The sequence below is a fragment of the Carcharhinus amblyrhynchos genome, chromosome 18 (assembly GCF_965287045.1).
Source record: "Carcharhinus amblyrhynchos chromosome 18, sCarAmb.v2.hapA, whole genome shotgun sequence".
In the NCBI taxonomy this organism is placed as follows: Eukaryota; Metazoa; Chordata; class Chondrichthyes; order Carcharhiniformes; family Carcharhinidae; genus Carcharhinus; species Carcharhinus amblyrhynchos.
The window spans coordinates 34,093,993-34,118,660 of NC_137341.1; the positions used below are offsets into that span (position 1 = coordinate 34,093,993).

General features: G+C 44.6%; 1 protein-coding gene across 1 annotated transcript in view; it reads left to right on the forward strand.

The window, feature by feature from the left end:
• The window catches only part of glis2b (GLIS family zinc finger 2b), a 59,165-nt gene that overhangs the window by 32,947 nt on the left and 1,550 nt on the right, over positions 1-24,668 (forward strand). Inside the window, exons 2-6 of the mRNA XM_080206119.1 lie at positions 15,686-15,958; positions 17,938-18,119; positions 18,800-18,979; positions 21,428-21,561; positions 24,096-24,214. Of these exons, the coding sequence (XP_080062245.1) occupies positions 15,778-15,958; positions 17,938-18,119; positions 18,800-18,979; positions 21,428-21,561; positions 24,096-24,214 (796 nt within the window). The 5' untranslated portion in view covers positions 15,686-15,777. The remainder of the gene's footprint in view (positions 1-15,685; positions 15,959-17,937; positions 18,120-18,799; positions 18,980-21,427; positions 21,562-24,095; positions 24,215-24,668) is intronic.

Here is a 24,668-nt window from a genome sequence, read left to right on the forward strand (position 1 = left end):
TGGTAGCTGGCTGGGGAATTTAAATTTAATTAAATAAATATAAAAGGCATCATTTGTATCAGTAATAATGACTATGAAACTACCTGATTGCCCTAAAACACATCTGGTGTTCTTTCAAGATCCATTATGTTCTGTAATTTGCAATAAGTGATAACATCAATTTATTCATATTGTGCCCTTAACAGAATAAAACATCCCAAGGTGCTTCACAAGATACAATACAAAACTAAAGTGGAGAGATTAGGTCCATTGATCAAAAGCCTGGTCAAAATGGTAGGTTTTAAGGAGTTTTTTTGAAGGAGAAAATGAACTAGAGATTTGGAAAGGTGTAGGGAGGGAAGTGTAGGAGTTAGAACACAAGCAACTGAAGACGCAGCCACCACTGATGGAGTGATTAAAATTGCTGACTGGGTGGCCATTTGTCTCATTTTATACTGGACAGGCTGGTTTTCAGCTGGTCTGCCTCCTAACTGGTACTGGATGTCTTTATGCTTGCTATTCTTATTTTGAAACACCCAAAATAATCACAATTGAAAATCACCTCCTTGGAGTAGCTTTTTGCTTTATTTTCTATTCTCTGTACATTTCCCTTTCCCACACCAAAACGCACCATTATCCAAGGACAAGATGTCAGGCAGGATTCACTGCTGCCTATTGACACTCACTGTGGGAATAATATATGTTGTTGTCTTGACCATCACTCCAGGGAGAAGCCTGGTCTCCCAGCAGACTGGAGAGAGATTTGGGAGCTCTCTGCAAGGCAGGAATGATTATTGACACAGAATTACCTGCTCCCTTCCAGTAAGAAGTCTCACAACACCAGATTAAAGTCCCAACAGGTTTATTTGTTAGCAAAAGTCACTAGCTTTTGGAGTACTGCTCCTTCATCAGGTGAGGGCATATGAAGACAAATAGGGCATATAAAGAAATAGGGCATAATAGGGCATATAATACAAATATATGCCCAATAGGCATATAGGGCGTACAAAGGGCGTATAAAGACACAAACTCATTTACAAAATAATGGTTGGAATGTAAGTCTTTACAGGTAATCAAGTCTTTACAGGTAATCAAGTAACCAATGCCAGCATCTCCACATCATCCCTTCCAGTAGCCAGGCAGGTTGATGGTTATTGTCCAGTATACCACATCAGTCTATGTGGAGAAATAGAGAAGTGCTTTGTAGGGGTATGGAGCTGGAGGAGATTACAGAAAGGAAGGGGTAACTCCATGGAAGGAATTTTAAAAATCAAGCATTGCTTGACAAGGAGCCCATGTAAGTCAACGAGCACACAAGTAATAGGGGATAGAGATTTGCTGTGTGTTAGGACATGGGCAACAGAATTTTGGATGAGTTCAAATTTACTAAGAACAAAAAGGACAAAGAAATTTACAGCACAGGAACAGGCCCTTTAGCCCTCCAAGCCTGCACTGACTATGCTGCCTGACTGAAATAAAACCCCTTACCCTTCCAGGGACCATATCCCTCCATTCCCATCCTATTCATGTATTTGTCAAGACATCCTTTAAAAGTCACTATCATATCTGCTTCCACTACCTCCCCCCACAGTGAGTTCCAGGCACCCTCCACCCTCCATGTAAAAAACTTGCCTTGTACATCTGTATACTAAGGGTAGGATGCAGGAGACCAACCAGGAGTGTATTGGAATAGTCAGATCTAGAGGTAACAAAGGCATGGAATGAAGGTTTCAGCTCATGCAATTCACTGCCAACAGATTCTGGTCCTGCCAACAGCTCCCAAGTCCCAAAAGTCGGCTGATGTATAAACCAAATGCAATATTTTAATAAATAAAGAACATCCACTATTGTAATGCAATAGTACAATAACTGTAGATCTCCTCTTTCTCAGTGTCCTGGCCATTATTTATCGCTACACTAACTTCACTGAAATAAAATGATCTGGTCATTTATCTGATTATTATTTGTGGGATCTTGCTGTGTGCAAATTGGCTGCCATGTTTCCAATATTACAGCAATGACTGCATATCAGCAGTACTTTAGTTGAAAAACACTTTGCAATATTCTATTATGGTGAAAGCTGCCATAAAAATATAAGTCATTTATTTTTATATACACTAGTGATGGTCGAAGTCCCCAATGGAAGTGTGGTTACCACATGGATCAGGCCTGTGAATTGTCACAAGTAGTCTATCAGCTCATTCTGCACACCCACACATGAAGAAGGGTCATTGGGTGAGGTGTTAGAGAGCTACTAATACATGGAACTCTATAATAGATATAAAAGAATTATGCAACATTGAAGGAGGCCTTTCAGTCCATCATTCTTTGTAAGATCTATCCAATTAGTCCCTTCCATCCTGCCCTGTTCTCACAGCCTTCATTACTGAGTGATGCAGAAGTAAATGAACAGATGCAGCTGTTTTCAAAGTTTTATTGTGACCTGAAGGAACTCCACATTGCAGTTAATCTGTTGCCCAAATCTATATTGACGTAACTGGGGTGAGGATTCAGTTTCTGAACCTGGTACTTATGGGAAGCACAAATCACAATAATGCTGCCAGTGAGCCTGTGATTTCCTGCTTGATAGTGAGGGCTGGAGTTGAGCAATTGGACAACTCACCCTCCAGAGGCAGAATTGGAATTTTTATCCCTTCAATAAACACACCTTCAGCAAGATCAGGAAAACACCCCTTTAACAATATAGTGTTTGTTTATTTTTAAATACATCCCATTTAACAAAAGATACAGAGCACCATCTTGTACAGCCTTCGACCCAGTAAGCAAGTTTGAGTGTGATCACTGATCATTTCTCAGCGACAGCTGCAGTCTCTGCTGCTTTCTCCTGCAGTACCTCTCAAACGTGTGACCTCTGCCGTTTAGTGCAGGTGCATGGCAACACTATCAAGTACAAGTTCCTCTCCAAATCACACATCACCCTGACACGTAACTCATGGAATCCTGACATGAAATATGTTAAATTGAGGGATTGAGGTTAAAGGGTTTCTAAAAGTTTTACTGCAGTGTTTCACTCTTATGATCATGAGACGGGGGGTCTCAGGGGGAGTGTTACCCCACAGAGCCCCAGACAAAGGTCATCAATTGACCCCCTTCCTACTCTCCAACAGGATCATTCCAAGGGCACAGTTCACAGTAATCTCACACTGTCACAGTGTGACCTGTTATAAATCTCGCCTGTTCTCTTCCCTGCAGTTCTCTCAGTGACTGGATTAGAGAAGACTCAGAGAACCTTCTAGAATCTGGGCATGCATGGCTCTGTGCAGGTCACGACGGAGGAGTGCTGAAGTTGATTTCAGACTTTGTGTTGTCAGGCTGGTGTGTGAGCAGACTGAGGGGCCCCCTGTGGGGAGTTTCCAGAGCCCAGTTAATGAGGGCCAGGATAGAGCTGGGGGTGGGGGGCTTTCCAATGCTGTGCAGTCCTAGTGGGAGGGGGAGTTTTGGCAGTACTTGTATGATTGCTCATAGAGCTTGGTATATTATAGGCCTCAGGTTCTATTCCTATTCATAGAGGTGTTGCTAGATAGGACTAAGCTTGTAATCCCTCACAGCTGGTTTGTTTTATAACAGAGTTCAACTTCTCTCAGCCACAAAACATGCAAGATAAAACATTTTTCAGCTGCCTTAAAAAACAATTTTTCAAATCTTTCCAAATTTTCCTATCTTTTTAAAAAATTCCCTCAAAGATTTTAATAAGGTTCCCTCATCCAGTCACTCAGTAAGATATTCCCCATACTGTGTTAGTGACAGTACCTCGACTGATGTGAATCCAGCTCTCTCAGACTGTCACTCAGTAACAATGAGATCACAAAATCCAGCTTTCTGTTGTGGAAGTGTGATCTGTTGTGGAAGTATGATCTTGTGATTGTATGCAAGCTCTATTCAAAAGTGGAGAACACATAGAATCTGATCGAGGCAAGGCAGAGTGGACTTCATCGTTCTGGATCAGGAGTATTATGAAAATGATAGAAAAAAATTTGCATTTATGTAGCACCTTTCGTCCCTAAGAGCTTCCCAGCCAATGTGTGGCTAGGGAAGGGAGAAATGTGTAAAGAATCTGGGCCAGTCTGCTGAAATTTCTAATGAGCAAATGGTCTTAAACCTGATGTATTCAACCACACCCCAGGCAGGGAGCACAGCATTAATAGCCCCTAACAACAAAAAAGATGTGGAAGCAGAATCCCTATGTGGAATTCAGAAGAGGAATATTGCAGGATATGGGAATGAAACAGGAGAGAGGGATTGGACCCATTGTGAGAAAAAACATTGGAGCCAACAAGTGCACAGCTAGATCCCACAAGCAGCACTGAGATAATGATCAGATAATTTGCTGATAAAGTTAAACCAGAGCACTGAAGTGAATTCTGCTGCTGTTCTTCCAATAGTTGCATGGGCTCTTTTATGTCCAGCTAAGAAGACAGACAGGACTCAGGTTTAATATCTTTACAGAGTAAAGTTCCCTCTATACTGCCGTGCTGAATAGGCTCAACTTTTCTTGCAGTGGCAGTTGGATCTCCCTGAATACATTTTCCAATTTGTGTGCCAGTGCTGTGTAAGAATGAAGACATTTTAGTGCAGATATGAATCAAGCATTGGGTCACGGCTGCTCAAACTCATTTGCTCTGTCTATTTAAATAAACATGCAGGTCTTGGGAATCTGATGAACTAAAGTGGGAGAGTGCGGATGTCTTTTGAGGCCCCCACTGACTGTGCAAGTGCCTCATTCTTGGCTTCTTCCCATGTTAAATGTAGACAGGATTCCTCCTGGTGTGGGGAGTTACAGACTCCAGCTGTGTCCGTACCTTACCAAGACACATTTGTTTTGAAACAGAAACCAGTTAATATCCTAAGTCTAAAGTTGAATCATTGCAGTTTGAAGTACTAAAAAGGGTGCAATGTTTCTCTGAAGTTTCAAACCCATTACGGGCCACAGAGGGAGCTGGGAGTTGGGAGTTGGAGGAGGGGGGGCGGGGGCTGTTGAGAGTGGTGTGTGTGTGGCTGGTTAGGCCTTTGCTGAAATTGGCACAGATTGAATCACATCTATTCCCTGTAGGAATTCAGAGCTGATGAACGCAGTGGGGGTGGGATGGAGGGGTGGGGGTGGGGGGGTGTGGTTGTGGTGGTGGGGAATGTGGCACTCCCCCACAGGCACCAGCATTCCACTGCTCACAAAGAGAACAGGCCCCCCAGCGCCAGCTTTGGAGCAGCACACAGACGTGGTCTAGAGGGACTCACTCTGGTTTCCTGGGGCAGAGGTGATCTGTACGCACACAATAATTTATTGCTCAGTAGCTTAACCCTCTGAATGCTGGATTTCTTTTTAAAAAAAGGAATATATTTCTGTTGTGTCTTTTACAAGCCCTGGCCTTCCCAAAGCTCTTCACAGCTAATGAAGCTGTCGTTAAAGTGTAGCCAGAGTTGTAATATGGAAGCACAACAATGAATTTCTGCACAGCAAGATCCCAAGAGCACCAAAATAGTAACGACCAGATAATAGGCCAAATCTTCACAGGTGTTGCAGTTACTGTTAAATTGCCACTCCATTCTTATTTTCATTACCAATGCTGCATTTCTTCTGGGCCTCTAGAAATGCAGAGCATGCCTGCTCTTGGAGTCCTTCATTGGGCCGGATCGTTGAGGGGAGCCAAACAATGCTCCCTTTCTACAGCACTAGCTGCTATATTTTGGTAAGTCTTCATTCACTAACATAGTGAAAAGCTTTGAGACATTTAAAGAGCTTTTTCAGTGTGTTAATGAACGAGTGTGTGAGGTAAGTGGGGAGGATGGAAGGATGGTATAATGGATAGGGTGATGAGTTCAGGTGGGAGGAGATGGTTAGTGGGTCAGGGTGAGGGGTAGGATCAGGATGGAATAGGAGGATCAGTGGGGGAGTTGAAGGACCAGTGGGGGGAGTGGGGGGGTGGAGGTGGGGAGCCAGAGGGTTAATGGGTCAGAGAGGGGAGTTGGAGGGTCAAAGGGGTCTGAGGGCTGGAGGGTCAGTGGGGTGTTGGAGGGTAAGAGAAGAGCTTGGGGTCTGACAGTCGGGAGTTGGAAAGGGCTCAGTTGTTTAGAAATGGGGTAGGATTCTTGGGCCTCCCTGCCCCATGTTTCTGGCAGTGGGAAGCAACGCACCTTTCACCAGAGTGGGATCTTCTGGTCCTACTGCTGCCAATGGGATTTCCCACTGATTGCACCCCATGCCGCCAGGAAACACGTGTGGGGCGAGGTGCACCGTCAGCAGGACCAGAGATTCCCACATTGAATTATGACCATGGTTTTTTCCTGTGTAACGTTTTCTGGTAAGTAATTTGCAACCCTTTGGAGTCTCCAACTCTAACTCCGAGTTGGAAAATATTTTGGAAGGTTTGGATGCAGGGCAATTGTCCATTGGAAGTTGAAACTTCTCAGACAATTTCCATAATCTTCTTCTGTTGGGAGGTCCAAAAGGGCTCCCCAGTGCGACTTCCGGAATATGTCCGGGGTACAACCATCCGGAGACGGGAAGATCGATTTTTGTGATGTTGGTTGAGGGATAAATATTAGCCAGGAGTGCCACCAACTGAGCCACAGCTGACATGATTGACAACTCTTAAGAGCTGGGTTATCTTCCCAATTCAGTCAATAGACACTTCTATACCTAATGTCTGAGCTGATGTGGAGCCAGGTTCCAGTGGAGAACAGCCAGTTTATAACCCACTGTAGCACCTTGTCATCTCAGAGTTAGTTTCAGATCTACTTTCTACTTAGTCTTTTAATTTAGATTCCATCAGTCTGTGAGTCTGGAATCTCTAGATTCAAATTACCAACTGGAATTATATATATATAGAGAGAGAGAAGAAGAAGCCAAGATTGCTCTCCTTAGAGCAGAGGAGGTTCAGGAAAGACTTAATAGAGATTCAAAATTGTGAAGAATTTAGTGCAATAAATAAGCAGAAAATGTTTTCATTTGCAGAAGGGTTAGTAACCAGAGGTTATATCAAAAATAATTATTTTAAAAAGTCAGGATGAAAAAGGAAACATTTCACACACACAGATTCATTTTAATCTGGGATTTGTTGTACGAAGGAATAGTGGAGACTGATTTGATAATGAATTTCAACTCAGAATTAGGTAAATACTTGAAGAAGAAAATTTTGCAAAGTTATAGGGAAAGAGCAGGAGAATGGAACTAATTGGATTGTTCTTCCAGTGTGCCAATGCAGGGATGATGGGCAAAATGACCTCCTTTTATGCTGTATGATTTTCTGATTTTAACTGGATTTAACAGCTCACTCTCAGCATCCCAGAAAGAGAAATATATAACAGGCAGTGTTCCTTGTAAGTAGTGAAGCCTTGGAGAAACCTACATGTCCCCTTTACAAACAGCACACCAGATGTCCCACTTCTACAACTACACAAAAACATTTAAATGTGCAGCATGCTTAAATAAATCACCTGCACACCAAAAAAAGAGGGAATGATGACGATGAGCCATTTAACTGGGATTTTCAAACTCCATGCTATCCATGTTAACCAATGCCCTGTCCCATTCTTGTTGCTAGCTTTGCTAGCTTCTCAGGGTATGCTGTCCATGTGTGGAAGCGCCTACAAGCTCTTTTTGAGTCACGTTGTGCCTGTTCAGGCAGTGGAAGCAGTTGATTGAGAACCTTAGTGAGGGAGTGATTGGGTAGAGTGAAAGGTGATGCACCAGTATCAAGGGATGGGGCTGCTGGTGACCAGATTTAACTCAGGCTATTGTCATCGCCAGGGAAAAGCTCCAAATTCCTTCAATTTCAGGCTGACGGTAATAGAAGGTAGTAAGTGATCTAACTGATACGTTTAAATTATTAAAAGAGTTGATAAAGTAAGTAGAGAGAATATACTTTTTCTGGTAGGGGAGTTCAGGATAAAGGAGCACAATTTCAAAATTAAAGCCAGGCCAAATCAGGTGATGTGAGGAAACACAAAGGAGAGTGGAAATTTGGATTTTTTTTTCTGTCTTGGCACTCCCACTCCCCAACCTTCCCACCAAAAGCTTAGGAGTCTGGGGGTCAACTGAAAATGTCAAAACTGAGAACGATAGTTTTTTTGTTGAGCAAAGACATTAAGGGATACAAAGCAATGTTGGGTGAACGGAGTTACCTATCGGTTAGGCTTGATGGGCTGAATGGTCTACTCATGTTCCTATGTTTTGAAATGATACCAGAGAAAAAGCTCAGAGAGTTATCTTGCTTTTGTCTCCCTGCTCTCTTACCCAAGATTGATGAACGCAGTCCAAAGGATATTCATTGTCCTGGGTGTTTTTCAGCCAGTGAATTACAGTTGATGCCTGTTGTTGCATAGGAAACATGGCTGCAAATTTGTGTATATTATGGTGATAACAGCACAGAAATTTAACCCAACAGGTTTATGCCAAACTTTAAACCTTACTCAAGCCTCTTTCCACCCTTAATCTAACTCCATATGATCCCTTTTACCCTCATGCTTATCTAGATTCCCCTTAAATCTTACACTATTTGTGTTAGTGATAGTGAGTGCCACATTTTTTTAAAGTCATTTATTACTGCCACAAGTAGGCTTACATCAACACTGCAATGAAGTTACTGTGAAAATCCCCTAGTAGCCACACTCTGGCGCCTAATTGGATATACTGAGGGAGAATTTAGCATGGCCAATGCATCTAACCAGCACGTATTTCGAACTGTGAAAGGAAACTGGAGCACCCAGAGGAAACCCACGCAGACACAGACAGAACATGCAGACTCTGCACAGTCAGTGACCCAAGCTGAGAATTGAACCCAGATCCCTAGCACTGTGAGGCTGCAGTGCTAACCACTGTACCAGCATGCATCCACGTTCTCACCACTCTCGGGATAAAGAGATTTCTCCTGAATTCCCAAATAGATTTTTAGTAACTATCATATTTATGGCCTTTCGTTCTGATCTCCTTTGCAATTAAAAACATTTTCTCTTCACCTACCCATTTATAATTTTAAAGACCCTTTTTAGGTTACTTTCTGTCTTCCCTTTTTCAGAGAAATGAGCTGCAGCCGGTTCAATCATAGAGTCATACAACATGAAAACAGGCCCTTCAGCCCAATGTGTCCATGCCGCCCAGTATTTACCAGTCTTTCTTGATGGGTATAACCTCTCAATCCTGGTATCCCATAAGATCCAGCTAACAGTAAATGAATGAAATTATTTATTTCTGATGGTGTTGTATAAATCTTGACTCAGAATTTTCCATTCTGCAGCAATTGGCTGGAATACAGTGCTGGCGGGAATCTCCAGTTTTATGAATGGTGCACCCACACCATGCACCCCCACCACATGGAATGAATAGGCCATTCAGCCCATCAAGCCCGACTGATAGGTAACTCCATTTACCCACCTTTGCTCTGTACCCTTTAATATCCTTGCTCAAAAAACAATCTATCATTCTCAGTTTTGACACTTTCAGTTGACTCCCAGTCTCATAAGCTTCTGGTGGGAAGGTTGGGGGAGGGGAAAGAGACAAGGCAGAAAAACTTCCAAATTTCCACTCCTCTTTGTGTGAAGAAGTGTGGAATATAATCAATGAGAAATCCTTCGACAAAGGGTCATCTGGACTTGAAACATCAATTCTTTTCTCTCTTTACAGATGCTGCTAGACATGCTGAGATTTTCCAGCATTTTCTCTTTTGGTTTCAATGGGAAATCCCATTAAAAGCAGAGGAACCAGGAGATTCCAGCACCAGTGAACAGTGTGCACCCATCTACCATGGAAACACATGGCAGGGAGACCAGAGAATCCCATCCGATGCTTCTCCTTACACTGTGCTGTATCTCCATATAAACTTACGTTTGGTTGCATATAATGTGTCTCATTTCTGATATTTATTCATTTGTGTTTAAGAAAATATATTCTATTATGTTATATTCTATTTATCATTGTCGCGTGAATTGAGATACAGTGAAAAGTATTGTTTCTTGAGCACTGTACAGTCACAACATACCATTCACAAGAGAGTACATAGGGGAGAAGGAAAGGATAGGGTGCAGAATATAGTGTTGCAGCTACAGATAGGTTGAGAAGAAAGATCAGCTTAATATATGATAGGACCATTCAAAACTCTGATGGCAGCTGGGAAGAAGCTGTTCTTGAGTCTATTGGTATGGGTTTTCAGATTTTTCTGTCTTTTTCCTGATGGAAGAAGGTGGAAGAGAGTATGTATGGGATGCATGGGGTCCTTGATTATGCTGGCTGCTTTCCTGAAGCATTGGGAAGTGTAGACAGAGTCACTAGATGGGAGGCTGGTTTGTGTGATGGACTGGGCTACATTCACAACCTTTTGTAGTTTCTCTTGGTCTTGATCAGAGCAGGAGCCATATCAAGCTGATACATCCAGAAAAAATTATTTCTATGGTGCATCTGTAAAAATTGATGAGAGTTGTAGTACACATGCTGAAGTTCCTTAGCCTTCTAAGAAAGTAGAGGTGTGGATGGACTTTCTTAACTATAGTGTTGGCATGGGGGGACCAGGACATTGTTGGTGATCTGAACACTTAGAAACTTGAAGCTTTTGACCTTTTCTACTTTGTTCCCATTGATGTCCCCAAGTTCCCAAAGCTAGTGGCTTGTGCTACCAAATAAACCTGTTGGACTTTAACCTGGTGTTGTGAGACTTCTTACTGTCCCATTGATGTATACAGAGTCATATTCTCCACTACATGTCCTGAAGTCAATGACTAGCTACTTCATTTTGTTGACATTGAGGGAGAGATTATTGTCATCGCACCAGTTCAGCACATTCTTTATCTCTTTCCTGTACTCCGTCTCGTCATTGTTTGAAGTCTGACCCATTACGGTGATGTTGTCAGCAAATTAGAAAATGGAGTTGGAGTGGAGTTTGGCCACACAGTCATAGGTTTATAAGGAATATAGTAAAAGTCTGAAGACACAGCCTTGTGGGGCACCAGTGTTGAGGATAATTGTTGAGGAGGTGTTGTTACCTATCTTTACTGATTGCGGTCTGTGGGTTAGGAAGTTCAGGATCCAGTCACAGAGGGAGGTGCAGGGCCCCATGCTGCAAAGTTTGGAGTTGAGTTTCATTGAAGGCTGAACCGTATTCAATAATAGGAGACTAACATAAGTGTCCTTGTTATCCGGATGTTCCAGGGTTCAGTGTAGGGCCAAGGAGATGGTGTTTGCTGTGGACCTGTTGCAGCAATAGGTGAACTGTAGTGGATCCAGGCAATCTGGAAGATTGTGTGCCATGTCCAACCTTTCGAAGCACTTCTTAATGATGGATGTCAGAGAACATAAGAACATAAGAAATAGGAGCAGGAGTAGGCCATCTAGCCCTTCGAGCCTGCCCCGCCATTCAATAAGATCATGGCTGATCTGTCGTGGCTCAGTTCCACTTTCCCGCCCTCTCCCCATAACCCTTAATCCCCTCTCTTATCAAGAACCCATCAACCCGCTTCTTAAAAATATTTAGCGAGGCAGCCTCCACCACTTCAACGGGCAGAGAATTCCAGAGATTCACCACCCTTTGAGTGAAGAAGTTCCTCCTCAACTCCGTTCTAAACCGCCTCCCCTTTATCTTGAGGCTGTGCCCCCTAGTCCTACTGTCTTTTTGAGCGGGAAGAGTCTCTCCACCTCTATCCTATCCATCCCATTCATCATCTTATACGTCTCAATGAGATCTCCCCTCATTCTTCTAAACTCTAACGAGTACAAGCCTAGTTTATTCAGCCTCTCCTCATAGCTCAATCCCCTCAACTCCGGTATCAGCCTAGTAAACCTCCTCTGCACTCCCCCCAGGGCCAAAATATCCTTGCGCAGGTGCGGCGCCCAAAACTGCACACAGTACTCCAGCTGCGGCCTCACCAATGCCCTATACAGCTGCAGCAAGACCTCCCTACTTTTATATTCAATCCCCTTCGCTATGAAGGCCAGCATCCCATTCGCCTTCCTGACCACCTGCTGCACCTGCAAGCTGGGTTTTTGCGACTCATGCACAAGGACCCCGAGGTCCCTCTGCACCGTCGCCTGCTGCAGTTTTTCGCCACGTAAGTAATAATCCTTCCTACCATTCTTCCTACCAAAGTGGACCACCTCACACTTGCCACCAGATGATGGTCATTTAGGCATGCTGCCTGGCTTTTCTTTGGTACAGGAATGATGGTCAGCTTCTTGAAGCAGATAGATGTAAAGAGAGGTTAAAGATGTCTGCGAATACACCCGCCAGTTGGTCTGTCCAGGATCTAGGTGCTCGTCTTGGTACCCCATCCAGGCCAGTCACTTTCCATGGGTTGACTTTCTGCGATGGTGACCTCGAATACCAGTTTACCCGAGGTTGTCAGGATGGATGACATCCTCTCTCTGATCTCTTGGTCAAAATGGACATAGAATGCATTGAGCGCATTGGGTAGGGGTGCATTGTTGCTGGTGATTCTACTTGTCTTCATCTTTTAGTCTGTTATGTCGTGTAGGCCTTGCCATAATTGGTGGGTGTTTGCATGGCTAGCCTGGGACTCCAGCTTGGTCCAGTACAGTCTCTTGGCATCTTTGACGGTTCTCAGTAGGTTGTATCTGGATTTCTTGCATAGGTCAGGGTCACCCAACTTAAATACTTCAGACCTGGGGTGGAATTTTACCATCCCACACACCTTGGGAATCATAGCGGGCGGGACATGGTCCATTGACCTCAGAAGGGATTTTCAGGCTTTGGGGCGAGCATGGCTGAAGAATCCTGTCCCTAGACCTCAGCAAGCAGTGATGTCCCTGCCTATCCATGGTTTCCAGTTGGGAAACATTTGGATTAGCTTCTTTGGCACATAGTCTTCTACATACGTACTAATGAAGTCTGTTACTGTAGTGTCTACTCATTCAGATTGGTTTCTGAGTGCTTGAATATTGACCAATCTGCTGACTTGAAGCATCCTATAGGGGATCACAGGGCATCTTGAGATCAGTCTCTCAAGACAGCTTGATGCTGACTTATTAAAGTGAAGATTTTAACTATTTAGCCAGAGAGTCCCAAGGATACTTAGACTTTCTCTTTTGTGGCGGAATGGATGTCTTCTGGGAGACACAAGATGCCAATGGTATCAAAGGCACTCACCTATCGATCATTGGACTGTCATTTGCTTCCAAAGGGGCTTTTATATCCTTAAATTGCTTAGAAGTTCTTTCTCTTGGGTCCTTCCTGTGCTGAGATGACTTTAGGTGCCTGGGAGCCTGTCATCATTTCCCCCCTTGTTCCCTTCAGCCTCTCATTTACCTTTCTCGGCTATATCTTCATCTAAGGCCAATGGCTCAACCTCCTCCTCTTCCTCTGAAGAGCTGTCTACTTCACTGAGCTCTGGATATTGAATATGTTCCAATGGCACAACTCATTCATTACAAATAACCACCCCAACTATCAAAGGACAGATAATTCACAATTTTGACCCATTAGGTAGCATGGTGACACAGTGATTAGCACTGCTGCCTCACAGCGCAGGGATCTAGGTACGATTCCCGACTTGGGTAACTGTCTGTGTGGAGTTTATACACTCTCTCCATGTCTGCGTGTGTTTCCTCCAGGTCCTCCAGTTTCCTTCCACAGTCCAAAGATGTGCAGGTTAGGTTGATTGTCTTAGTGTCAGGAGGTTAGCTGGGTAAATGAGTGGAATTTTGGGGATAGGGCCTGGGAGGAATTGTACAAAGAACAACAACAAAAATTGTAATCTGTGCAGATTCATTGGGCCGAATGGCCTCCTTCTGAACATGCTTGTGGGAGATTATGTTGATGCCGCGCATCAGAAACACATTTTTGAAAGGTCAGTGACCTGCTTGATGGTTGCACTGGTTTGAAGGTAACCGCTGTTGTAACACTGTTCTGGCACTGTCTCTGCTGGGCGCAGTGGTGTAAACAGTCACCTCCTTAATAGGTAATCTTTGTTGCCCAGTGAGTCGCCAGCCACAACCTAGGGTTTAGGCTCAAGGAGATGTGTCAAGTTTGGTGCCCCCAGGATGAAAAGGTCATGGCAGCTTCCAAGGATCATGTGCAGACGTGAAGGAAAACCTTATTGTGTTCACACAGGGGCTGATAGAGTGAAAAGACTTTTGATGTGTATATCTGTGCACTTCCAATAACTGTGCTCTGATAGTGATGTGTTGGCTCTGACACTCCATATCTGTTGGAAAATTAATGTGCCCCTGTACCCTGGCAAAGAGGGTACTGGTCACTGATGTTATTTACCTATGAGTGTCTATGAGTTGCCGCAGAGGTCTGCAGCAGATTCCTGGAAGGATCCAGCTGTATCAATGCATTCTCACTTTTCCAGCCCGCCCACCCATTCCCTTCCCTGGGGTCAGACAGCAGTTTCTATCTCAGGAAAATTCAGTTCAAGTCTGATACCTCACACAGCTCAATGTAAGACTTAGGATGTTTTACCCCAGGCCTTCTGAACAGTTAACATCTTTTGACAGTTAAAATCATGACTTCCTGCTCTCTCCTATCTCTACATGGCCCAGCTGATCCATGATGGCCATGTGTGTGCTTTATGCCTCTCTCGCTTTTACACAGCTGTCAATATTGGAAACACGGGGGAGGGGGGAGACTTCCTGATCTTCCATTTCCTGCTCACATTTTCAGCCCTCCATGAACGATCCCCAACTCCATGAAAGTCCAGCCCATAGAATTACAAAGTATTTACAGACAAAACAGCCAGTCTGAACAAAACCAAACCATGGGGCCCTTATCTTCCACAGTGAAGAAGCCTTTCTGATCTCCCATTTATCATGAGAAGTGTAAATTTCCTCACAATCCCATCCCACATTTCTGCTCATTGCACAGTGGATAACCAGGCCAATTCCCACTAAATTTCAGAGCCACACACTATTCTAGCCTTGAGGTTTTGCATTCCCCACCATTGTTATGCAGAAGTGTCAGCGTCAATCATACAGCAGAAGTAGGTCTTTGTTGAGTGATGATATTCAGAATGAGCAGATCCTGATGGCTTGTCAGGCCAGGAACTGAAATCATGGAATATCACTGTGGTATATACCTCACAGCATCCAGACCATTAAGAAGGGCTCAGTAGAACAGAGCCATTGATTCACAGTGGACATCAGAGGCAGGCTTTGGATCAGGTCTTGGTCAGTGCCAATGACAGAATCAGGAGAGATTGGTAAGGATTATTGAAGCATTGCTGTCGGCAGGTCACAATGACCTATACACAGTGCAGCTGGGATAGAAGTTAACTTTGCATTGGAAATAGATCATTGACTCTTGTGAGCGGGTTATGTGGAAAATAAGAGACCTATTGGAGTGAGTTGCCAGTGCATAATATAGACTGAATTAGCAGTGCAGTACTAAAGGGAGTGCTGCAACACTGGGGGTACTTTCGTTGGGTGAGGTATTAAGCCAAAGGCTTTTCTGCCTCTCCGAGTGATGTAGAAGATCCTGCAGTGCTCTTAGGAGAGCATTGTGGCCAACATTTACACCCCAGCCAACATTACCAAATGGATATCCATTTCATTCCTGTTTCTGTGGGATCTTGTTGTGTAACATAGCTGCTATGTTTGCCATAAAACAAGGGTTACTGGATTACAATGTTAGTTACTTGCCTGTAAGATGCTCTCGTGTGTTTGAACGATATGCCAGCAAGAATAATTTTGCAACCGGAATTCTTCCATTTGCAGCCTGGATAATGAATTTGCTGTTGTCACTTTCAGGATCCGAAGTTTTGTTGAAGAGATTTCCCACTTTGGGCTCAGGGCCCTGTGAGCACTGACCACTGTTCATCCTCAGCGCCATTACTGTGACGATGCATTCACTGGATGAGCCCTTGGACCTGAAGCTCAGTATTTCCAAGCTTCGCATTATGAGGGGGAAGAAGCAGAAAGGGTTTGAAAGCTTGGAGGAGAGCAGCGCCCGGAGAGAGCTGAAGATGACAGCTGATGGGACAGCCATCATCACGCCAGCATCTCCCCAACTCATTCCGTCCGGTGAGGGACCATCTATTTTTGATTAACAGAGGAACTGGGGAACACTCTCTTTTCACAGTAACTTCATCACAGTATTAATGTAAACCTACTTATAAAGTTTATTTATTAGTGTCACAAGTAGGCTTACATTAACATTGCAATGAAGCTAGTGACACCAATTAATAGACTCATACTTGTGGGAGTATTTTCACCTTTGTGCTCTGAGGATATGCTGCCCCAGTGCTGAGATCTATTTGTATTAGCTGAGACTTCATGTTGTCCTCTTGCCACTGACTCTGGAAAAACAGGATTATCACCAACTCCTTTTAAAACAAAAAACTGTATGGGTAGAAAAGGATTCCGATGAATTAATCATTAAAAGCAGACTGTGGGTCAGCAAAGTAATTAAATATGCCAACAAACCACTGGGATTTATCTCAAGGGCTACAGAATTCTAGAGTACTGAAGTTTGCCAAGCCACACTGTGCATATTTCTAGTCTCCATTAGAAAGGAAAGAAAAACTGGAGAAAGTGCAAAGTAAATGATAAGGAGGGTACCAGAATTGAAAGATGCCAGCTATCGGGAAAGATCGAATAGGATTGGATGTTCTTTTTAGAAAAGAGAAAACTCTGGGGAGACCTGATCATGATTCTTAAAATGATGACTGTGTCGGACAGGATAAGTGTAGACAGAGTTCAAAACTAGGCACCACAAATGCAAGATAGCTACAAATCAATCCACTAGGAAAATTAGGATAAATTTCTTTACTCATTTGTTGCAATGTAGAACGTGCTACCAAAGAAAGTGCTTGAGATTAGATTAGGTGCTAAGATAACAAGTATAGTTGATCCTTATTATTAATTTCAATATAGTGGGGGTGGTTGGGAAAATCTTAGGATGGGCGCCCACCCAATTTCATGTGTGTCCACTGGGAACATGTCAAACTCAGTCCAGCCGCTGTACTTCCAAAATACTTCATTGGCTGTAATGCACTTTTGGACATCCTAGGCACGATACAAATCCAATTCACTTTTTGTGGAGGTGGGCTGCTGAGAGTCAGAAAAAAATCAACTGGGGCAAATTGACTTGGATGACCTTCACATTTGTCCCAAGAGCATCTTTATATTTTTCTCAGCTATCCAATCTTTCTGGTGTGTGATTGATGCACAGAGAGGCTGCGCAATTAATGTGACTCCAGGCCTTGGTCAATATAGAAAGGCCTCGTCAGACTGATAGACAGTGGTCAGTATTGCCCATCACGCAGCTGGTCCTCAGTCATCATTTCAGCTGTTACCAGCAATCCTGCCCAAGCTTTATTCTGTAGTCCTGCAACATTGAGAGCTAGGATCCTGGACAGGAAATTCATGAACCCTCCTATTATGATGGCAGGATAATTTAATAAATGCAGATGGAGGCTATTCAGCCCATTGTGCCTATGCTGCCTCTTTGAAAGAGATTAAACACATGGTATCTTAGTCTTTATTAACAGAGGCGTGATGTTATCATAACTAGGATGTTCTGCTCACATTGATAAAAGAATGCTAGTGTTTTTCATAGCTAATGTCTTGTACTATTAATATTTATTTTTTATTAGTCACAAGAAGGCTTACATTAACACTACAATGAAGTTACTGTGAAAATCCCCCAGTTGCAACGCACAGGCACCTGTTCACGTATATTGAGGGAGAATTTAGCATGGCCAGTGCACCTAATTAGCATGTCTTTCGGACTATGGGAGGAAACTAGAGCACGTGGAGGAAACCCATGCAGACATGAGGAAAATGTGCAAACTCTGTACAGACAGTGACCCAAGAAGGGAATCGAATCCAAATCCCTGGTGCTGTGAGGCAGCAGTGCTAACCATTGTGCCACCGTGCTGCTGTATTATAACAATTATAATAGTTAATATATATAGATCAAGGACTGGTTAATGAAGTGCTCAGTGATATATGTACCTCTCTCTCATTCTCGTTTTCTCTGTCTCCCACTCTCACTCCAGTTCCATCGATCAGTTCTCAGGATCAGGAGAAGTTGGACTTGCATTTCTCTCCTGCTCACAGCTCAGTCTCCATTGTGGATCTCAGTCTGTCCCCAGGCTCTGGTCTTGACTCTCCCCCTGGATCTGCAGCACTACCTGAGGAACTACAGAACAGTGATGATACATCACCCAGTGTCAGTGCTGTAAGTGCCCAGGGCTTGGGATGATAGCAGGAATAACAGACTGATTACACTGTTACAACGCTGAATGTTTCCCCAGTGCCAGAGGGCATTGGTAGAACCTCAGCTACCAATCACTGTCTGCACATTGAACATGGGGCTTTGGCACTGCCATTCTCACAGCTACACTGAGACTAACCTTTGACAACATGCCCTCATTGTAATATCACATTCACGAACAATAGGCTGTTGCTTCCAGCCTGCCCAGTGGGGTCTTTGTCAAGTAGATTGAACACAGTCTGTGGCTGCGAATAAATGGATGCAAGTGATGTGTTTCTAACATATTCTTTCATTGCTGCTTTATTCGTCCTCAGTCATTGAGTAGAGTTGGGTTGCAGTTGTAGAGGGGATTGGGAGTTTATATCTAGAATGACAGATACCTGGAAGGGAGTTATAGACTGGAATCTAATCAAGAGTTGGGCTAATTTATTTATTTACAGAAAAGAACAGATAGCTGGAATGAGTAACGGTGAAACCTATTCAAGGGATTTTGGGAGCTTTATATAAAGAATAATGGATAGCCAGGATAAACAAGCATGCACTAAAGCAATGAACATTGTAATCTGGGTTCTGGCACTGCAGCTTCAGGAGAGAAATAGTCAGAAACTAGAGATAATAATGAATAGAAGTTTTTGCCTCTGCAGGATCCACAACCAATCCGCTTCCTGGAAGGAAGTCAGAGCTCACAGACATTCCAGTTCTTCCTGCCACTGGGTTCCAGCAGCCCGGTGCCGCTGCCATCCCCCTTACTGGTGACACCTCCCAAGGAGATGCAGAACCTGCTGGAGCTCCCGATGGAACAGCTGGCATGCAGGTGGCGCAAGGTAAGTGGAAACACTCAGATCCCTCCTCCCCCCACTGCCAGGAAGGGTTGACCAGGGGTTCAGAGCCTGTGGGAGGATATGGATTTCATTCTGTTTGATGCAGGCAGGATGACACTAATGAGTCCATCACAGACTGAACCTGGTCCTCTTGTCTCACATCCTCCACATAGCTTCCAGCAGACTAACAATCAAGATTTGTTGTTGGGGGATCACTACATCTGCTCAGTTCAGGGGCAAGTGAAGCTGAAAAACTCTGAGCAGACACATTCTTGGTGGTATTGTCACATGACACCCATGGCCCAATGGGTTCACTCTTGACTGAGAGTAACAAAACTGTGGTCTCTCACTGCAGAGACTTAAGCAGAAATCCAGGCAGACATTCCACATAGTGTATTGAGAAAATGTTGCACTGCTGGAGGGTCAGTAATTGAGGGAGTGCTGCACTGTCAGAGGGTCAGTACTGAGGGAGTGCTGCACTGTCAGAGGGTCAGTACTGAGGGACTACTGCACTGTCAGAGGGTCAGTATTGAGGGAGTGCTGCAGTGTCAGAGGTACAGTGCTGAGGGAGTGCTGCACTGTCAGAGGGGCAGGGCTGAGGGAGTGCTGCACTGTCAGAGGGGCAGTACTGAGAGACAGCTGCATTGTTGGTGGCACAGTACTGAGGGAGTGCTGCACTGTTAGTGGTACAGTACTGAGGGAGTGCTGCACTATCAGAGCATTAGTACTGAGAGAGTGCTGCATTGTCAACGGTATAGTACTCAGGGAATGCAGCACTGTCTGAGGGGCAGTACTGAGGGAGTGCTATAGTGTCAGAGGAGCAGTACTGAGGGAATGCTGCACTATCAGAGGATTAGTAATGAGGGAGTACTGCATTGTCAGACGATCGGTACTGAGGGAGTGCTGCACAGTCAGTGGTACAGTAATGAGGGATTGTTGCACTATCAGAGGATCAGTACTGAGAGAGTGCTGCACTGTCAGAGGGTCAGTGCGGAGGGAGTGCTGCACTGTCAGAGGGTCAGTGCGGAGGGAGTGCTGCACTGTCAGAGGGTCAGTGCGGAGGGAGTGCTGCACTGTCAGAGGGTCAGTGCTGAGGGAGTGCTGCACTGTCAGAGGGTCAGTGCTGAGGGAGTGCTGCACTGTCAGAGGGTCAGTGCGGAGGGAGTGCTGCACTGTCAGCGGATCAGTACTGAGGGAGTGCTGCACTGTCAGAGGGTCAGTGCTGAGGGAGTGCTGCACTGTCAGAGGGTCAGTGCTGAGGGAGTGCTGCACTGTCAGAGGGTCAGTGCTGAGGGAGTGCTGCACTGTCAGAGGGTCAGTGCTGAGGGAGTGCTGCACTGTCAGAGGGTCGGTACTGAGGGAGTGCTGCACTGTCAGAGGGTCAGTGCTGAGGGAGTGCTGCACTGTCAGAGGGTCAGTGCTGAGGGAGTGCTGCACTGTCAGAGGGTCAGTGCTGAGGGAGTGCTGCACTGTCAGAGGGTCAGTGCAGAGGGAGTGCTGCACTGTCAGCGGATCAGTACTGAGGGAGTGCTGCACTGTCAGAGGGTCAGTGCTGAGGGAGTGCTGCACTGTCAGAGGGTCAGTGCTGAGGGAGTGCTGCACTGTCAGAGGGTCAGTGCTGAGGGAGTGCTGCACTGTCAGAGGGTCAGTGCTGAGGGAGTGTTGCACTGCTGGAGAGTCAATACTGAGGTGGGCGCTGCACTTTCAGAGGAGCAGTACTGAGGAAGTGCTGAACTGTCAGAATGGCAATACTGAGGGAGCAATTTACTGTCAGAGGGTCAGTACTGAGGAAGTGCTGCTCTGTCAGAGGAGCGGTACTAAGGAAGTACATCCAGTCAGAGAGTCAGTACTGAGGGGAGTGCTGCACTGTTGGAGGGGTTGTACTGTCTGTGCAAGTGCTGCACTGTCGGAGGGTCAGAACTGAGGGAGTGTTGCACTGTCACAGGGTCAGTACTGAGGGGAGTGTTGCACTATCACAGGGTCAGTACTGAGGAGAGTGTTGCACAGTCAGAGGGTCGGTACTGAGGGGAGTGTTCCACTGTGGAAGGGTCAGTATTGAGGGGAGTGCTGCACTATTAGGTGAGAACCCAAGTGACCTCTGCCTTGTTAGGTGGATGTAAAAGATCTTACAGTACTATTGAGCGGGGAGTCCTCGCTAGTGTCCTGGCCAACATTTATCTGTAAACCAAACTCTCAAAAATACATCTTCAGGTACTTTTATGCTGTTTATGGGACTTTACTGTGCACTCATTGGCTGGCATGGTTGTATCTATTATAATTGAGACTGCACTTTAGAAGCACTTAATTTGCTGTAAAGTGCTTTGGGATGTCCTGGGGTTGTGAAAGGTGTTATAAAAATGCAAATCTTTCATTTTCCTTCTGATGCCCTGAACTGTTTTCTGTGGAAGGAACTGTGACCTCTCCCTCTTCTGGTGACCTCTTGTATTGCAGTGTAACCAGCTCTTTGAATCACTCCAGGATCTGGTGGACCATGTGAATGACTTCCATGTGAAACCGGAGAAGGAAACGGGATACTGTTGCCACTGGGAAGGCTGTGCCCGGAGAGGAAAGGGGTTCAATGCCAGGTATGTGAAACTTCTGCTGTCACACTGCCAGGCTCCTTTCTGCCATTGGCTTAAATGGGCCACATGGAAAGACATGCCTTAACCACAGCATTAGATCGCCCCCCCCTCCCCCAAGCTCTCCCAATCTTAAACTATTTCTCTGATGTTAAACTCTAATCATTGTTAAAAACTCAGCTGATGTCAAATGTGAGGGTATCCCAAAACCCAGAAAGGTAACTTCAAACACAGGCTCTTAGCGTAGATTTTCGATTTGCCATCCCAGGGGAAAACATATACAAAACCAGGGAGAAATGGACCAATTACTTTATGAGTAACTAATAAAGAATATTTATCAACTTAAAAGAAACACACAATAAGAAGGACTCCAAAGATGTGGGATTAGGATTCATTGGCCATGCTAAATTGTCCCTTAGTGTTCGGGGGATTAGTAGGATAAATACATGGGGTTACAGGGATAAGGTGGGATTGTTGTTGGAGTAGACTTGATGGGCCGAATGGCGTCCTTCTGCACGATGGGATTCTGTGATCCTATGACTATAATACACTACAACACTACATTTAACTGCACTGATGGCTAGTATCTCATGAAGTTAACCCTTTGTTCCCAACTCCCTACATTTCCTGAACTCTGAAACATTCCTTTACCCCAACAACTTCCAACTCTATGAGCTGAAGGTTATTTGTCCATATTTGGGAAACTGCCTTTAGGTTCAGCCAAGGCACGACCTTCTCTGTTTGGATTATAACCAGCCACGGTTTTAGCAATAACCTGTTTTCAGGGGAGACTGCTTTCTGCAGCTGGGTATGACTATCACAGTAGCTGCTTCTACTGCCTTCCTTTCTAGTTATTCTGCTGTGGATGTATCATTACTTCTCTTTGATGTTACCCACCCTGTGGACCCGTCTTTTAGTACATAAGTGCCAATTCCCTTATCTCTCCACTTTGAAGTCACCTCTTCTACATCCCATTGTTTTCATTCAAGTCACATAGGTAAACATTTGCTTTTCTCCCTGGTTTGCTAATTCACATATCAAAACACTCCTTCAGACAGCTGCATGTATTAATCCCCTTTCTTTATTTTATCCAAATTTAATTTTCTTCATCTTATTTTCCTCATTTCTTTACACAATAAGCAAACTAATGCCAATGCTGGGGATGAGAAATATAAACAGAAAATACTGGAAACACCCAGCTGTGATGTGGAGGGGGTAACCCCGAAAGCTAGTGAGTATATTATCAAATAAATAGGTTGGACTAAAACCTGGTGTTGTCAGACTTTTTACTGTGTTTACACCCAGCTGGTCAGGTAGCATTTATAGAGGGAGAAACAATAGCGAGTCAGATCCTACTGAAAATACCTTGGTGTGTAGTGAGGCAATTAATGTGGAAATCTAACAGCAAATTCAGGCAATGAACAGTTAGGAGTTGTGAATTTCTGAAACCTGCTGCTTTATTTACCCTGACCTTCCCATTTGCTTAAGTCACACTCACACTCATACTCTCTGATATTTTTAACAACTTGCTGGCTTTCATATTAATTGGCCATTAAACTGATAGGAGAGAGACATGGTTGATAATAAATGCATAAATATCCGATACTACCAATAAACCTCTCTGACTCAGAAAGAGAACAGTTTGAACGAGAGGTGGAGAGTGAAGCAGAGATTTAAAAATACCAAATTTTACATGTTAATTTTTATCTTGTTAGTTCTTCCTGCTACTTTTCCTCTCCGTTATCCAATTCTTTCTTTTCATCTCTTTACTTCTTTCTGTACCCAAATTGACTCTAATTCACCTGATTTCCTTCTCCTGCTGTTTCTTTCTTAACTTTTAAATCTCATTGGTTAAAGACCTCACCAAGGCCTCAGATACTCCCATTGCCCTCACACTTTATTCCCACCCAGTCACAATGAAGTAAGATTCAGGTTGGAGGGTGCAGGGGAAGTGGTTTTGTTCCACCTGAGCACAATCCAGTTCAGTGCTTCAGGTCAGTGATCTTCCATCAGAAATTCCAGACTGAAGAGTTTATCTGAGCAAGTGACAGGTTATCATGCGTGTGAGGGACAGGGGTTTGGGGCAATGGCAGGGAGGGGGTTTGGGGGAACGCGGGGAGGGGGGTTGGGAACGGTGTGGGAAGTTTGGTGGGGATCACGTAGAGGTGTGGGGGGGAGTGTTGTTGGCATGAAGAACATTTCATGAGGGCCAGTGATTGGATAGAAGGCAGGACTGATTAAAGCAGGACTGATGAAGGAGCAATGAGGGGAGAGTCATGGGACAAATAGAGACGTTAAAGAATGGCCAAGAGGAGATTTAAGTGGTTGCAGCAGAGTAACAGAACAGTGGGGAAGCATGGGAATTCTGAAAAAGAGGAGACAACTAACTCACATGGTCTAGGAATATATTTTATTTCAGATTTCTACCAATGTTGCAGCACCCATTCTCTCTCGCTGAGCTACATGGGCCCATTTTGATGCTTCTAGAATGTTCTATGTGTCAGGGTAACTGACTGATCAGTGTTCCCATCAACCTTCAGGTACAAGATGTTGATTCACATCCGAACTCACACCAATGAGAAGCCCCATCGCTGCCCCACCTGTAACAAGAGTTTTTCTCGGCTGGAGAACCTGAAAATCCATAATCGCTCACACACAGGTAAAACGGTGGGGCAGGCTTCACATGTCAGTGTGGTTAGGGGGGTCCACAGGTCAGAGTGGGCAAGTGGGGGGGCAGAGGTCACAAGTCAAGAGGTCAGTGTGGGTGGGACATGGTCAAAAATGAGAATGTGCTTGAGGGTTATTCATTGGCATGCAGTGGGACTGGGATGTGGGTCACTGAACGGAGTTTGGGAGGGAGTTGCTGGCCACAGATACAAGATGGGCATAGGAGGTTGGTCACAGATAGGTAAGGGGGGGGCACAGGGGCTGGGGGCTCTCACTCTTCTTTGCACCATCTCTGGGTGTTTGCTATTTTTGGTACTATGGGAGCCAGGATTGCAGAAAGTTACCAAAGTGAGGACAAGGATTGATGATAAATTCACATGTGGGAGCCAGTGGTACTAAGAATGCAACTGAAAATAGTTGTCTTGATTTGTGTTCCAAGTTATTTG